Source organism: Trachinotus anak, unplaced genomic scaffold, assembly GCF_046630095.1.
Source record: "Trachinotus anak isolate AG129_WGS33_773 ecotype Australia unplaced genomic scaffold, CSIRO_AGI_Tana_v1 ptg000025l, whole genome shotgun sequence".
In the NCBI taxonomy this organism is placed as follows: domain Eukaryota; kingdom Metazoa; phylum Chordata; class Actinopteri; order Carangiformes; family Carangidae; genus Trachinotus; species Trachinotus anak.
This window is the reverse complement of record NW_027273876.1, coordinates 15,571,815-15,588,989: the sequence shown is the minus strand read 5'-3', so window position 1 is coordinate 15,588,989 and position 17,175 is coordinate 15,571,815. Positions and strand designations below refer to the sequence as shown.

At 39.0% G+C, this 17,175-nt stretch overlaps 3 protein-coding genes across 5 annotated transcripts in view; all 3 read left to right on the top strand.

Annotated features, from left to right (window-relative positions):
* Window positions 1-97: 97 nt before the first annotated feature.
* Window positions 98-2,022, top strand: cby1 (chibby 1, beta catenin antagonist). 2 transcript variants are annotated; one of them, XM_071463056.1, is made up of 5 exons: window positions 98-221; window positions 449-547; window positions 848-953; window positions 1,081-1,193; window positions 1,498-2,022. In XM_071463056.1, the coding sequence occupies exons 1-5, from the start codon at window positions 216-218 to the stop codon at window positions 1,576-1,578; spliced, it is 405 nt and encodes a 134-aa protein (XP_071319157.1). In that variant the 5' UTR covers window positions 98-215; the 3' UTR covers window positions 1,579-2,022. The 2 variants fall into 2 exon arrangements, with proteins under 2 accessions (XP_071319157.1, XP_071319158.1); XM_071463057.1 differs by having other exon boundaries at window positions 138-306.
* Window positions 2,023-2,748: 726 nt separating this feature from the next.
* Window positions 2,749-7,875, top strand: pdap1a (pdgfa associated protein 1a). The gene is made up of 6 exons (XM_071463055.1): window positions 2,749-2,922; window positions 3,923-4,005; window positions 4,087-4,161; window positions 5,090-5,214; window positions 5,398-5,549; window positions 6,365-7,875. Exons 1-6 carry the CDS (start codon window positions 2,910-2,912, stop codon window positions 6,397-6,399), a joined length of 483 nt encoding a protein of 160 aa, XP_071319156.1. The 5' UTR covers window positions 2,749-2,909; the 3' UTR covers window positions 6,400-7,875.
* Window positions 7,876-8,922: 1,047 nt separating this feature from the next.
* sh3bp1 (SH3-domain binding protein 1) overlaps window positions 8,923-17,175 on the top strand; it is a 15,884-nt gene continuing 7,631 nt past the window's right edge. The window contains exons 1-10 of one of the 2 annotated variants that reach the window (XM_071463044.1): window positions 8,923-9,036; window positions 13,557-13,599; window positions 14,024-14,128; window positions 14,213-14,289; window positions 14,765-14,876; window positions 16,015-16,091; window positions 16,201-16,288; window positions 16,385-16,453; window positions 16,611-16,701; window positions 16,803-16,939. In XM_071463044.1, coding sequence (XP_071319145.1) covers window positions 8,933-9,036; window positions 13,557-13,599; window positions 14,024-14,128; window positions 14,213-14,289; window positions 14,765-14,876; window positions 16,015-16,091; window positions 16,201-16,288; window positions 16,385-16,453; window positions 16,611-16,701; window positions 16,803-16,939 — 903 coding nt within the window. In that variant the 5' untranslated portion in view covers window positions 8,923-8,932. Of the gene's footprint in view, window positions 9,037-9,831; window positions 10,167-13,556; window positions 13,600-14,023; window positions 14,129-14,212; window positions 14,290-14,764; window positions 14,877-16,014; window positions 16,092-16,200; window positions 16,289-16,384; window positions 16,454-16,610; window positions 16,702-16,802; window positions 16,940-17,175 lie in introns of those variants that run through there. The other variant, XM_071463045.1, reaches the window with a different exon arrangement.

Genomic DNA, 17,175 nt, shown 5'->3' with positions numbered 1-17,175 from the left:
GAGCAATCTAGCTCTTAGTTAATATTTATATTTTTTTGCTTGATAATGTTGTAAAATTCTATCCAATTGCTCTATAGTAAAGCCATGCAATATTTTAGAGAATTGTATCTTTTAGACATATGGCAACGTTCGCACTTGCGCAGTCACAAGCATGGTTTTGTTTGGAGAGAAAAGAATTCCTGCCACCACGTTAAGAATTTAAGTAAATAGTCTGTATGGAGGTAAATATGTTGGTTATATATTTTCAGTGACACAACAACTACTAACCTACCTCTGAGACAGTCTACAGTTTCAATTAAATGTCAGGTATGAGTCGCTCTCACAGCTAGCGAGTGTTAGCCACCTAGCATTAGCTCGGTAGTATACCGTTAGCAACGATAAACACACCCTGTTGTTACGTGATACTGGTATCTAAAACATACTAATTGGTCAACCATCTCTTATACAGGACCTTAAAAAGTCACTTAAGATGCCGCTTTTTGGAAACACATTCAGTCCGAAGAAGACCCCTCCCCGCAAATCTGCATCCCTGTCCAGCCTTCATACGGTAAGTTTAGTGAACTTTGTGTTCTTTGGCATGGGATCGATAAACTGAATGTACTAAAGACTTGTTTTTAATGAGAGACACTGATAAGTAAGCGCAAGTGTAAATACTATCCTCATATCTCATTATTAAATGCACACTCATTACTCAAAATATATACATAAAGACGATAAACAAAAGCAGGACATCTGAGATGTAGATTTTGCAAAAGCGGTTTCAGCTACTACATTGTTTTAGCTGTTGTTAATTGGGTCTGCATGCAGATTGATTTTTTTTTTTTTTTTGCCTTTTCATCTGTCTTAGTTGGATCGCTCAACAAGAGAAATAGAGCTGGGCCTTGAATATGGACCTCCTGTGATGAACATTGGAGGTCAGAGCTGGAAATTTGAAGAGGGACAGTGGATAACAGGTAATAATTTTGATAACACAGACTACATACTTATGTAGTGGCAGGTGTTGCTATATGTGCTGGATAATTGTCTTGCTCTGAATGGCCAACATTGTATTTATTCATTTTATTCCGTTTATTAAAATAGAATCTGGTGGAAATACATCTGGGAGGGAATTTCAGCGGCTTAAGAAAAGAAATGTGCAGCTGGAGGAGGAAAACAACCTCCTGAAACTAAAGATTGAAATCCTTTTGGACATGGTGAGAGCTGAGCAGCTTTTATTACACTTTTACATTACACTGATACAGTGGCCTGGGATAAACCTGTGTTTGTTATTTGTTTGATAGGGCCAATAAATATTTCCACACTCTGGCTCCATGGCCATGCTTACAACATAGATTTAGCATAGGTCCAACACTGTTTGGCTTTCTTATAAAAAGTTTAGCTTAATACATTTCACATATACATTTCATTACCATTTCAGTGGCTGATGTCTCATCAAATTGGTTGGTTGGTGTCTCACTACAACTGTTAAATAACAGGTATATAATCTTTCCCTTCTAGTTGACAGAGACAACAGTAGAGTACCACCTGATGGAGAAAGAAGTGGAAGATATAAAGACTCAACACCGAAGGAAGAAATGACACATCTAATGCCTCCATAACAGGAAATGTTCTTTAAGTGAATTTATCTCTTTTTGTATTCATAGACAGTTTGAAGTCTGTTGGTGTATAAAAAAGTTACTTTGTTTTGTTTTTTGTTTTCTGCTTGACAGAACAGAGATAACATAATGAGCTTGTAATTTTTCTCATAATGAGGACTGTTGTGCTGAAGGTCTTTGCCCTGCTTTTATTCATTCATTTTAAAAGCAGGTACAGTTGAATCTGATTTAGTGACTCCTTTTATTGATTTGTTCTGCCCTGCATTTGTTCAATTCAATCTTCATAAATCTGAAACATGGGATACCACACCTTTGGTCAATACACAGCATATTTTCTACACCTTTTACACGTGTATGGCAAGTATAGTCTGAAATTTCTTTTTAAAAGTTTTTGTATTAAGATTGAAAATAAAATGTCACAGCAGTTTTTCTTGTTTTATCATTCACGGTTTTTATCTCCTGTTATTGGATTAATACGGTTTTGATTTTTAATGCAATCTTATGATACATAACACATTTACAAGAAAACACACACGCACACTTTCAGTGAATACAAACAAACAACCCAAAACTTTTATAATTCGGAACAGGAAAGCACTTTGTTAACTATTTTAACCTTTATTCAGCTCTACACAACATCTGAGCAGTAATGCTGATTGTTGTTTCATAAATAATCCTTGTCATTTCAAATGTTATTCTTGACCTTGGGAACAAAAAAGATCTTATCTCATATCAGATCATGATCACGTAAGGTGTGTACTTAGTAGTGATATGTAGTATATTCTACAAACCAGGATAGAAAAACGTATGTTTTTAACCTTTTTATTACATCACTAATAGTCCTATTACAAAGTATTATTACCAATACAATGATGTAATGCTCTGTTTCTAAGCCTTGTGAAATGTAGTTCGGAATGAAAAAGGAAAAACTGAACTGAACCTCTCCCTCCCACCAAAATAGATGAGATTTTCCTGAGGTAGATTCGACATTATATCATCAAATCAACTAAGTGTTTCTGTTAATGAGCGGTACGGTCTTTATGAATTAGTTTAACTCTCTTTAGCTAATTGGTAGATCAACATGACAGTCAAATGCTGCCGCATAGTGATTGGTTGAATGGTCGTAACTACGCAGGCGCAAACTGTCCCGAGTGAATGCGGAGTTTCGACGTTTGGGCTACCGGCAGCGGGAGGCACGAAGTCGCTTCTAGCCTTTTCTTCTAGCTGTTTAAACCGCCGGCTTTACCTGTGTAACTGTCAAATTGAGCAGCCATATATCAGCAGACTTCATCTGTATAAACCTCACTTTCAATAATGCCTCGAGGTGGTAAGTGCTGTTCTCATATTTAATGTCACATGCCGATTTTTTAGCAAGCTAATTCCAGCTAGCAAATTGTTAGCTAAAGTAGTATGAATTCCTGTTGAACGCTCACATGCTTAGCTTTTAGCATGCTAACCGGTTAGCAGATTGTACTTTACAGGTGTGAGTGATTCAGGGAAGCCACAGCTAACGTACCAGTTGTTAAGCAATGTCTCCACACGAACACAGTTACCAGCGCTTTTGTCATTTCAACAGATAAAGGTTTGAACGGTTAGATTTGTGGCCAGTTGTGTTCAACCGCCTGTACCATGTGCACAGGAGACCGCTTCGGCTTACTTTAACATGTATGATAACATTTATTTCGATTCCTGGCTGTTGGTGGTTGTCACTATTACTTTCACAGATACTTTGTTAAAAGTATTTACTAGCTATCTGACTGACTGGTTATTGTCTACATGTCCTTATCTAACGCTCAGTAGACATAACACTTACCGATGAAGGCAGCTAGCCCTTGGTGAACGTCATGTATGACTCATCTCCCACGACACACAGTCTCTGCGTATTTTCACACTAATATCGTGAGATCTTAACATGTTGAACTGCAGATACACTTACCTGAACTGTACTGTGATCGGTCCCTGTCCACCTCTGCGTTCAAATACAGGGGGTGGACACAATAACAGCAACACCTGTCCCATATTATGCCATGTAATAATACATCACCACAAACAGTGACCTCAGAAATGATCAGTGTTTAGATCAGACTTCTCAGTACACACAAAACCTTTATTAAGGTACTATTTATGGCTACTGCATTGAATCATATTTTATTGTACAGGTGTTGCTGTTTCCGTGTCCACCCCCAACCACCCCACCCCCAAGCGATTTAGCATGAACATAAATGTATCAAATTTTTTTTTTGAAAAGTAGTTAGTAACCCTTGTAGTGTGCTGTACATTTGGATACTGTTGATTCGCCAGTGACAACTTTGACAACTACGTTGCAGGGAAAAAGGGCCACAAGGGCCGAGGAAAGCAGTTCAGCAACCCTGAGGAGATTGACCGACAGATGAGAGTGCAGAAGGAGCTGGTGAGTGGAAGACCTTTTGTGGCAGACATGACGTTGCTGTCAAGTCAGATCAGGTGTGACTTTATTTGAATGCTTTAACAGGAAGAAAATGCTGGTGCAGAAAAAGAGAGCTCTTCAGACTCTGACGAAGAGAGCAGCAGTGATGAAGAGTCTGAGGTGAGTGATTTTACTGATTTAGTAAAACAGCTTGATTTGTTAAATTGGCAGCGGGCGCAAATTGGGTATGGCATGAAGTGCAAGATTTCTTAGCGTAGCATTGAAGTGAATCTTTAGTTATCTGGTGATCTATGAACTGCCATGTGATGTAGATTGGTAATTCACTGCTCTTTGTAACTGGTTTCCCCCCCACGGTTGCTTAAATCATTTTGTTAACAGTAATGATTATCTTAAATTCTGTCTTACATTTCTTCTGAAAATCTCCAGAAAAAAAGCTCTCTGCATGTTTGAGCAGAAACATTGTAGAAAAATCCAGTCAAGCAAAGTCTGTAATGTCCTCAGCCCAATTGTTAGAATTCAAAACGGTCAACAAAGGTTTTGTATTTCAGATGTTTCTGGTGACAGATGTGATACATTCTGACTCTGGTCAGGAGGTCACTGTTGGAGACTAGCATCTATGGACCCTCTATCATGTAGTTGGAGACTAGCATCTATGGACCCTCTATCATGTAGTTGGAGACTAGCATCTATGGACCCTCTATCATGTAGTTCTGTCTTTGTGATTGTTGAATCTTTCTGAGTCTAGAAAGAAGTTCTTGCTCTTTGCCACTGAAGGACTGACTCCACACCTAATGTATACTGTTGAAGTTTGCTTGCTAAAATGGATTTAGCTCCCTTTTAAACTCCAATGTAGCTGCTGTCATTGTTCTTATGTATATATGAATAAGAACATGCACAGCGAACTATGAAAATGAATATATTTTGAATTAAAATACATACACCCAAATGTTTCACTGTAGTAACTGTCATAATAACAGGCAGGCACTAAACTCAGAGGGATATGAATTTAATTATAAGCTCTGTGTTGGTAGCTGGAGTCATCTTCCTGTTCCACTCAGGTTATAATGGTGTTTCTTTTTGCACACAGTCCAGGAGGAGGAGTGGAGTGGAGGGGCTTATAGAGATTGAGAATCCAAACCGTGTGTCTCAGAAAAGCAAGAAGGTGACTGAGCTAGACGTCGCTGCTCCCAGAGAGCTGAGTCGCAGAGAGAGGTAAGTGTTGCTCAGTCACTCATAAGGCCACGTTTGTATTTGTGTCATTTTATTGTGCTAAGCTTCTGAAATTATCCAATGTCTTCTAACCTTGGTTTGTAGCATCAGGTTTTTTATTTTGTATTAAGTATTACTTTATCTTACACAAATTCTCTTTTGTTCTCTTCTCATCCATTCTCTCAGAGAGGAGATAGAGAAGCAGAAATCAAAGGAGCGCTACATGAAGCTCCATCTTGAGGGGAAGACTGAGCAGGCCAGGGCTGACCTAGCCAGACTGGCCATCATCAAGAAACAGAGGGAGGAAGCTGCCAAGAAGAGAGATGATCTCAGGAAAGGTGAGAAAACACAACAATGAGCACAGAACTATTCTGTAAATTTAAAACATTGTATACTAGGGGTGGAAATTATGAATCGCATTACAGATGTTAATTGTTTCGTTCAGTTTTGTTAAAATTTGTAGTAGTGAAGCATATGTCAGTGCACAAAACAGAAAGGAATCATATCACTTTTGACTGCTTCTGGTTATCTTTAAAGGACCTATTTGAAAGTTTTACTATTGCTAGTTAGCATTAATAGCTGTTTGCTGACCCGTCCAGAAGAAACGTTGCAAGTTCAGCATCCAACATCCTTCCTTTACTCACCAAGAGCTGTCTCCAATAATGGAAAACAACTGTCTTGCTTTGCTTCTATTTCTATAACTACTTCTACTGAAATTAGCATACTAACCAGTTAGCTCGGGCCTGATCGGCCTGTCTTGTTACTGTAACGTCAAAGCTTCCCTGAAGAGGTAGTGCTTAACAAAGTGCATATTCTAACCTTATGTATTATTTATGTAAAAGTATTGTGAGTGGAGCTTCAGTGTAAAAAGATTGTGACATGATGAATGACTTAAGCTTGAGGATTTGTTGGTTAAGATTTGTTTGCACATGCACTGAACACCTACTGTGTACTACTGTATTAACTACTGTTTATACGCTGTACTGACATGTAAAGTTAGAGACTACAAATGAGCTGTATTCTCTCCTTGTAATTAGAATTTACAACAGCAGACTTAAGGATTCAAAGTGTTTGAAGCAGTTTTAAGTTTTTTACCATTTTTAAAACAAAAAGCTTTACACCATTCTTCATGTTGCTTCTTATTTTTCATCAGAAAAAGACGCAGAAGAAGCCAAAGCAAAGCGCTAGTCCTTCACCTGAAAGCTTCATCATGCACTTCAATCTCAGAGGGATGGAGAGAGGAGATCTGGATGAGAAGAATGGGGAGGGGACCAAAACAAGAGGTGTCAGATCAGGGGTGCTCCTGAACTCCTGTCCCTCATTTCAAATCAGAGGGGCGTGGGTCTTCCATGACAGTGTGATCAGGACAGGGAAAACGGGTGGAGCAAAGCGAGATGAAGAGGACTGCAACATTTGGGATGCCTCTCGTTTTCTTTAAAATTTCTTCAAGTTTCAAGAGGAGGCAATTGCAGGTTTTCCAAGTGCTTCACTGCCTCTTTATTCTTCCCCACCCACCAGGGTTTTAATTCTAAAGCTGCTGAAGTTATTTCCATTCCTTTTGATTCATACATTTTTACAAGGTTACCTAATACAAGTTTACTTAATGAATGGACAGGTATTACAGTGGACGTGCATGAAGATTTTTTTGGTGCTTTACTTTTCCCTCCATCTCACCTGTTTTGTAAATCAGTGAAAGATGGAGAAAAGAACACTATTCAGAGGATAAACTGATATATAGGAAATATACAATGTAGTTAAGTATTTTGTTTTAGATCTAAAAGTGGCAAGCTGCACCTCAGCTGAGTGGATATGTTTTCATGAACATGACCCAAATTATTCTGCTTTTCCCACCAGCTTTATCTGTCCCTGTGTTGGTTTTGCCTTTTTCATTTGGAAATTTACGGAGTTGGAAATTTAGCTGTCTATTACCTACAATACGTTTAGACAGTAGTAAATATTTAGTTTATTTTGCTGTCTTCTGGATCTTTCCCAAATTTACATTTTACTTCATTGGATCAACGTATTGCTGTCAGTTCAAAAGTGTTTCAAAATGTGTTTTGTAATCCTTTGCTCAAAGCACCAGAAATTTTACTTGGATTGCCTATAATAAGCAGTTTTTAAGGTGTTAAACATCAGTGCTGGAAAGCATTGTCTCCAACTGCCTCAGTGACTGTGGCCTTGCCCTGTTTCTGATGGGATCCTCTGTGCTCTTCTTTAGGAAAGATTGCATCTTCTGTTGCCTTTTCAGAGTTTACACAGGACCAGTTCACGGTCTTTCTCCTGTAATTAAAGCCCTGCAAAGAGCCTTCACTGAGTTAGTTTGTTAGGTATTTCTACATCTGTCTCCAAAATGATCACAGACAGCTCAACTCCTCTCTGACAGTGAAACTTCATAAACTTCACAAAGACAGAATTTACTGCAGGGCATTTGTCTTGTTTAGACTGCACAGATGTACATAATTAACTGGTAACTCAGTATGTGGTGGATTTGGAAATATCTTGATCAGGAAAACCGTATTCCCTATAATATGGAAGTAGCTTATAGAGCAACAGTTGAATCCACAAAGTGCGAGAAATGTAGCCGCAGCATAAAAATGAATCCACAAGTTTTCCATCATGTATTTGAAGTCATTTTTAACAATAAATTCATTGATAGATAACTGATTATGTTGTGTTTCATGTTTAAATGTAAATGTTGATTTCTGTTACTCATTAGCTGGAAAGACTCATGACACATTGATTTTACTTGTCTGAAAACACGAAGGGAATCCTGTTCTTGTCAGTCTTGTGCATTTTGCTATTGCCACCACTAGACTGCAGCATTTGACCAGCACTAACCTCCACCTAATTTCAGAAATATGTTCAGCAATACAAGGCATTGAAAGCTGGATGCTATTGTGCCTAATTCCAAGATGAGAATTTCTACAGGAGCTCAGACTGATTCACTGAGTCAGAACTCGTGACTAGATGTCAAGTTGCGTCCTCCTAAATCTACAGGACCATGAGTCAAGCAGCACAGTTCACTATCGTGTTGCAGGCTTGAGTTAAATGACGGTTACAGTATGTATGTGAGTGCTTCCCATGACATCATGGATATTTAACTGTAATATAAACACAGAAACATGAAATTGTAAAATAATCCAATACAAAAAAAGCTCTTTTTTTAAATGAAGTTTAATTTCATCCTGCTAAACAGCAACAGACCTTTTTGTATTTTTAATTACAGCATTTTTTAAAATTTCTATTATACTTTTTCTATATTCTTTTTTTATTGCACAAAGCCATTTACCCAATAACTTTAATTTCATAATGCTAAGTTTTATCACAAAATTGTTATCTGCCCATTAAGACAAACAGGGAAGAGACAGTTATGTAATTAGCTGTTGCATAACTGGCTCTGCCATGTCTGTCCAGATATGAGATAAAGAGTGGGAAATAATAACAGACTTTGGAAAAAAAAAACAAACAAACAAAAAAAACAGCTTGAATGAAATCCATGCTAAAAATCCAGACAGAACAATAACAGAATGATTGTATAATAAACATGGCTGTGTTTATTATTGGGTTATTTCACAGTTTTATGCTTCTATGTATTTCACAATGGACATGTTTCCAGGGGACTCAAAATAAGTCATGAACCTGGCCGGGACGCACTTTATTTGTGTCCCCTGGAAACACTTCTGTTGTGTTGTGAGTATTTGCAGCATGTGTTGTCAAATTAATGGAGATGTTTTTAGTAACTAGCCAGATATTTCTGTCAATTGTTAATGGAGAAAAAGGAGACAGAGCTAAAATGAGAGCGGATACTGGACTTCCACTCACCAGGTAACAAGAAATACAAGTCAATGAATAAATGAATACATTAATGCTAATGTTGCTCTGGATTGGCTGAATGAGTAAATTAGCAAATGTTTAAACAGTGATAGTGTGTCAGTTTTGTTTCACAGCTTGTTTCTTCTGCAAGTGGCCAAAAAAGTCTGTTTCTGCAGGTTGAAGGCGAATAAAAGAATTGAACTTCATAAAAAGGAAACATAATGTGAGAGGAGAATAAAAACTATGTTGAAACGGCCTAGTTTCAACAAGAAATTGAGTTAAGACAGATAAAAATAAAAAATATTAACTAGCTGACTGGAAAAAAAAAAAAAAAAGATACTGTCTGAGCCAGACACATTGATAGTTTCCTCTTTTGGTCTTTTCACATCCTTTCGGCTCTTTAGTGCATACTGTTAGCATTTACAGAAGTACAAACTAACCACAGGCTGCCAGAAGGACCTTTTGAGAGGGAAAACATCGCTCTAATGACAAGCAGTGGCAGAATACTGCACAAAAAGACATTTAATGAGACGCCAATCTGCAAATGTCTTATTACTTTCCTGAAGCATCACATAGAGATTTACCCTCTATAGGGAAATGGTACAGGATAAAAAAGACAGTATACCTTTTATATTTTATAAAATCCAAATTAACAACATATCACTCCCCCTCTGTGGAGAGATGTAGCAGTGGGGTGTCTTTACAGGCTAACTGTTAAATCATAGTGTGACAATCAAACATGAAAAAAAAAAAATCTCTCTTCCCCCTCACAGCTGACACTTCATCTGTGCAACTTCCTCATTCACTGCCTTGTGTCAGATGTTACTTCAGAGCGCACTCCTGAAACAAGAACGAAAACCAACAGCCAAAACACACACACACACATACATACACAAAAACATCTCCCACAGAGGCAGAGGGGAGAGACGCTGGTCTGTGCTCTCTTTCCCCGATGAAGTAACACAGCTGGACCCTGTGTGGAAGTTTTTTTTTGGTTGTTTTTTTTTTTTTTTTTTTGGAGCGGGATACTCTGTGGGGCTGAGCAGGACTGAGGTGGTCAGGTAGAGAAGCTGGTTGGGCTCCACTGCCAGCATGCTCCGGCAGTCTCTGAGCATCCTGAAGCAGCTCGGCTCTGCGGCAAAGTAAGTGCTTTAATCTGACACCTCTGATCTTTGTAATCGGTTTTTGTTTTGGAGTAAGATAATGTGTCGGTCAGTTTACAAAACCGTAGTTATCTAGATTTTAATCTCTCAGTAACCGCAGTTGTGACCATTGTCACATGCCAGTGCTTTAAAGCGTCACTGTGTGACTTTTGAAAGAAGAAATAACACAATCCTCCTCTCGTAAATGAAAAGTTTAAATGGACGTAAAGGAAGAGTTTTCTAAGCAGTAAAACAAACCTTTACTCATCTCAGGCCTTTAAAGGTTTTGCCACAACAATCTTACTTGGTCTGGTGTGACCAGAGGCTGATCGTGGCTAATGTTATGAAAATGTACTTAAATATTGCTGTAAAGTTTATAATTTAGTTAGTTGAAACGGCCTTTGTGACTCTTCTCTACTTGTGCGACTGTTACACAAAAGCCACACAGCCTCACTTTAAACATCACCAGCTTTGCTCGTCGGCTGGATCGTTTCAGGTGTAAAAACCTGACGGGCTTTCATTTCAGCGTTATTCTGCTTTCAGGAAATGTCCAATTCTGCTTTGGTTTCCATGTTCTCATTTTCACCGTGGCGAACACGGCGTTGAAAATGTTTCACACTGAAATCCTACAGTTGCTGGTTCCTCTTGAAAGTGACACATGCTTTTTGGGGTTTTGAGGGAAACCTCACTCTCCTCTGTGCTTGAACGCTAGAGCGGTTCAGCACATCTGAGTGGACAAACTGACTCGAATTTGTGGTGCACGTTATCCTCACACATTGTGAAGGCAACAGTTTGATTACCACAGGGTTGACACTCTTTATTGTGTAGGTATTTCTATGAGAGGACAGAAAATCTTTACACGATATAAATAATGTAGCGCAATTTCTCAGGCTTTTATTGAAATTTCAGCTTTTTTCCCTTTGATTTTTCGGTCCCCGGTCTTTGCCACGGCTGCTCATCATTCAGCACATGCAGCCTGTGCCCCACTCATGAATAGGTGTCACTTTGATTTAAGTCTCTGGATGCTGCACAAGCTGGATGCCTCTGATCTAGACAGTTGTGCCTGTGCATGACAGTGTCTGGCATTCGCGACTGAGTGGGTGGCCAAATCGTACACCTACACCCTGTCTGGTTTGCTTCGTACAAACTTGCATGCAACGGGTCTAAAGGAGGCTGTGTGTGTGTGTGCACGCGTGTGTGTGTGTGTGTGTGTGTGTGTGCAGGCCGTGCTGCCTCTATCTCTGACGCAGTCTGGTTTAATAATAAACCTACACAGCATGCATCTGCAGCAGAGCAACAAGGGCTCCAACTACCACAGCAGCACTTCACCCAGTTCTTTCTTGGTTCCATCTCTGTGGTCTTTGACGAGATAAACACGGGTATAAAAATAATACGCCGAAGTAGATTAGTGCGCACTAAGCATTCAGACGTACTGGACAGCCTTCATGAATAGAAGATGGTTTCAGTGTTGAGTTTGTGTGAAACAGTGAAACACACTGTTACTGTTTGAATAGATCATACAATACATCCGCCCACATGCTCTGATGTAATTTTGCTCTCCGTGGAATAACAAGTATTTTCCAGCTCAAAAGAAAAAGTTGAAACGAAAATCAGAGGTAAAAAAGGAACTGGTGTGCGGTTTGAGCGTGTTGGGGATTTCACCTCTCTGTGTTTTGAAACGTCAGGTGTCAGGTTCACTGGAGGAAATCAGAGGCTACACCCTGGAGGTGCTGAAGCTCATCTGACCTCTTTGCGAACTGGGCTGGGCTTCCTTTTGGTGGGACACAAACCTGAAGATGCTCTCAAAGCTGCTGAGAAAGTTTCACCTCTCTGGTGATCTCTTTCCCTCCTTTTTTTTCAAACAACTGCCTGTCACAGCAGAGATGGGGGAGGGCTGTGGTTTCAGCCCCTCCTTCCTCTGGCAGAGCTGGTACTGAAATAAACCACAGCATCAGCCCTCCACTCCAGGTTTAGGCTGTTGGCTCTGTGTTGCTTGTCAGTTGCACCAAAAAAATGTCCTTTAGCATTACCACTGTTAGCCAGTGATATATATAGATATGTACTTCTCAAATCAAAGGAGGCACACTTCAATTTTAAACTGCAAAGCCTTTGCAGAAGTTTATATTTGATGATCACATGAAAAAGGGCATGGAGTGACTGTACATAAACATGTACGCAGTATATGATTCCAGGTGGGATCTTCCAGGGTCTTGTTCTGTCCAACCAACAGTCGAAAAATAAAACGGCGGTAGATGAAGGGTGATCATTGCTAACTGTTGGCATTTAGTTGCGTCGATGTACGTGCATGCATGTGTACTTGGGTGTTTATGCACACAAGAATGTATATGAGTTAGGACGATGCCAGTTAACCTGTGCAGACGTCCCAAGCTTAAGTATATATCATGAATTCATTTTATGTTTATTCATTTTAGAAGCATATATGCGTACGTACACATGCTCTTTTTTTTCTCTCCACTGTTTTGTCAACATGATCCAATGAGAAATTGTTCACAAACGAAAATAAAGCAATAAAAACAGCAAATCCTCACATCTGAGAGGCAGCAAACGTTTGACATGTGTGCTCGGTGAAGGATTTAAACAGTTATGATGGAAAGTAAACAAACACTCAGTTAATAAATAGGCCAATCAAGAGAAAAATAATTGGCAACAATTTTCCACAATTGAATAATTGTTGAGATTTTTTGCCACTGTTCACTGTTCCTGGGCGAGAAATAGTTCAGCATCAATAAATATAACACCACAGCTTCTCATTTTTACACCTTTTTTTTTTCTTTTTTAACAGATTACACAAACAAGATGTTGGTTAGTGTTCTTTAGGGGGATTCCGTCAGGCTAGCTGTTTCGCCCTGCTTCCAGTCTTTGTGCTAAGCTAACCAGCTGCTGGCTGTAGCTTCATATTTACCACACCGACATCAAGAGTAGTATTGATCTTCTAATCAAACTCTCAGCCAGACAGTGAAGAAGCATGTTTTCAAAAATGTTGAACTATTCCTGTAAGTCAAGGAAACATGATGCAGTTCCAGCCTCTTAAGTGAGAGGATTTGCTGCTTTTCTTTGTCTCATCTGAAAGTAAATTAGATATTTTTAGATTTTGGACTGTTGTTGTTAAAAAAAAAAAAAAACACAGAATCTGATGACATCTGGATTTAGGAAACTATGAGGGGACCTTTTCACTATTTTATGACATTTTGTAGAATAGATCAATTCAGAACATAAGGCTCAGATTATTCAGATGATAATGAAAATAACTGTATAACTCACTGTATAAAATAGGTTATAGTAAAACCACATTTCAATATCAGAACTTGATTTTGGCACTGACATCAGAACCTGTATATTCACTAACCAGCACAATGTCCACATCCTCAGGTCACAAGATGCCACTGAACTACTCCACGAGGACCTGGTCATGGTGAGGAAAAGAACAATTCTGTGGCATTTCATACCACTGTACTAGTATAAATAACATGTTAATAACAACACAATCAGTTTTATAGCTTTAGCTATATGTTGGTACAGACTTAATTGTTCAATGAGTTTTAGAAGATACGACATCAGTCATTATGTGAACTTTACAGCACGCATCTATAACACTGTCTGCAGTGAAACATATGTCTTTTGCAGACATGATTTAGAGCACAAGAACAACATAAAACCACCTAAAACAAAAATAAACACAACAACCTGCCTTATTTGAGAAGAAAACAGTTGATTGCATTAGAAAATGGGAGCAGAAACTGGACTTGCTGATCAACTTTGCTGCTGTTCCATAGATCGCATTGTTTCATCCCAAAGCTTTACTGTATGTGTGTGTGTGTGTGTCTGGATGAATGAAGGTGGAGCAGCGAGTGGAACCGGCCAAAAAGGCAGCTCAGGTCCTTCACAAGAAGCTGCAGGGCTGCATGCAGAGTCAGCCAGGGCTGGAGGCCGAAAAACGAATGGTACCCAGACCACTGTGTCCACAAGATGTCTGAAAACATTTGATTGGCTGCCGAAAGGCGTGACCTCCGCTTCTCTCTCCACAGAAAAAGCTCCCTCTGATGCTGCTGTCTATCAGCATGGCAGAGAGCCTCAAAGACTTCGATGCAGATTCCTCTATCAGGTGACAGGTTTGATCCTCTGCAGTTATCCATCCCTCCATGTTCTTTTCTTGACCTGTTAACTAACGGTGGCTGCCGTCATGTGAGAACCCCATGCCTCCAGCAGAGAGGTTTTCAGTTCTTGATGAAAAAGAAAGAGGATCCCACGCACTGTGCGGAGCATGTGACCAGAACTCTGTGTAGGTCTGAGCTGTAGACGCTGTAATAGAGGAGCGAGATGAGTTGTGACTTATGTCACGTCACATGCTCTGATGTGTCGACTGTTTTGTAGACCTGAAGAGGATCCACTGCAGACTAGAATATTTAGCTCTTGTTGCAGGCTCACTACAATGTCTTTGTGCTTGATGGTTTCTTTTCAATACATATCTTTGTCTGAATTGCTGGATGTGTTTTCAGGGTTTGTAGTTCTAACATACATTCAAAAAAAGACATAATCTGTGAGACAGGAGTTGACCATGAGCTGTGTGTGTATGGCAGGAGAGTGCTGGAGATGTGCTGTTTCATGGAGAAGATGTTGGCCAACATGCTGGCCGACTTTGAGATGAAACTGGAGAAGGAAGTGCTGGAGCCGCTCAACAAGCTCAGCGAGGTGAGAATGAGGCTCCTCTGCTGTTGAAGAGAGACTAATGTAACACTTCTGATTGCTGCACTCTCAATGATTTGGTCTGTGTATATACGCAGGTTTTACCTCAGCCGCACTGCATCTAAAAATAAATACCAGAACACACACGCAGGTATTTGGAAATAGAGAATCGGTTGAGATAAGACTGTAATAAAATGAAGGCTCCAATATAACATATAAGAATAAAAACACAAATCTAAAAACTCCATGTCACCTATTAGAAACTGGAACAATTTCATTTACTAACGTATATGTCTGGCTCATAGAAATATATACATATATGTATGTATGCTTATATTATAGACACATGTTATATAAATGTGTGTGTATCCATCCCAAAGCACATATAATTTTTATATGTATATTGTTTTTAATAAACTTGCAATTACAAATTATGCATATATTGTTAACATATATGGTTACAATACCTTACACCATTTACAAAATCATCATATTTTTATTATATATTTATTTTTAATATATGTACATATACAAATTTTACTATGTGTATTTCATATATGTTGTAAACCTACATCCTCTAATATCCAGAGGATATGTGATCTGAATATATCCCCTTATAGTTAACATATATGGCAACATCACTCTTGATATAGAGACATATATGTCATATATTACATAATAAATCAAATGTTAATGTTCTTCTTCTTTCTTTTCTTTGTTTTTCAGTAGTCTGTCACCTTTGTCCTCTTGTCCTCTCTCATTTTAAAAATATAGATATGAGTAGATACACAGGTGGTGGAAAAGTGATCAGAAACACAATGTAGAACAGTCTAATAATAACTTACAAAGGTCAGCAACATAAATTATCAACTATTTTAATTCATCAAGTAACAGCTTCTTATACAGTCTCAAACATTTTAGATTTGGCAAACATAGAATTTGTTTTATGGTCTTTATATTGGGTTGTACTGTATTGTCAGGTGTTCATGTTATTTTGTCCATCACCTGTGCATGTTATGATAAATAGCTAATTATTAAAAAACCTAAAATTGTTGCTATTGAAGTTTCATAGCCCATCAATGTATTTTTTAAGTTTTTTTCCCACAATTTTTACTTTATTTTCTTTTTTTTTTTTTCCTTCAAGGATGATTTACCAGAAATTCTCAAGAACAAAAAGCAATTTGCAAAGCTCACTACAGACTGGAACAATGCAAGAATCAGGTGAGTTATACAGCCTCAGTCAGGGCTACATGTGTTCACATTTATCCACGCACCATAGTAGCTAATTAAATCAGTGTGTGTGTGTGTGTGTGTGTGTGTGTGTTGTCAGGAGCCAGGCCAGCACTGGTCCACAGGCAAAGCAGGATGGGCTTCGGGAGGAAGTGGAAGAAGCTTGGAGGAAGTTGGAGAGCATCAAGGTAAACATAACAAAGAGCACCTGGGTTGAATCAAGCACCCATTCATTAGTAGAGTCCTTGAGCAAGGCACTGGACCTCTCTTTTCTGTGTGCGTAGGACCAGTACTCAGCAGATCTATATCACTTTGCGACCAAAGAAGATGACTACGCTAACTACTTCATTCGGGTGAGCTGCAGCTGGGACAGCTTGATCTTTTTCCTTCTGAATTAATTCAAAAGTGTGCAAACTAAATGAAATCTCAAAGCTGTAGAAAGCTGATTACAAAGCTGTAATCTAACCTCAGACTGCTCCACCTCCACCTCTGTTGTTTGTCCAATTATAGCTTCTGGAGCTGCAAGCAGAATACCACAAGAATTCACACGAGTTCCTCAACAAAAACATCAGCGAGCTCAAAGAGAATCATAGTCAAAAAGGTGACGTTAGAGTCTGCCAGCCTGTGCTTTTATTTCCTGCACCATCGCTGCAGTATTTTTACATGTTCTTATTTCCTGTGTGCGATTATCTGATTCTGCAGGGCCAACGCTAAGCCTCTCTAATCAGAAGGTCTATGGGGAGCCTCTGCTGTCGCATCTGGCTCAAAGCAACAGAGAAATCGCTGCACCCATCCAGGAGTGTATTCACATGCTGCTGAGAACAGGCATGGCAGAGGAGGTAGGACTGATGGAATGAGAATATGCATGAAAATTCTTATTAACAGTACCTTTACCCTCTAGTTTACTTCCTCACAAAGCTCCTATATGCACCATCCCAACATGCCGACCACGTTTATGTCTGGACTGCTTTTGTCCTAGTGTTTGTTTGGACTCTCAGGCACTGCTGGATACTGATGACTTTTTCCCCTTTGAAAATGTGTCATTTTATTGATGCTTTATTTACTGTACTTTCCG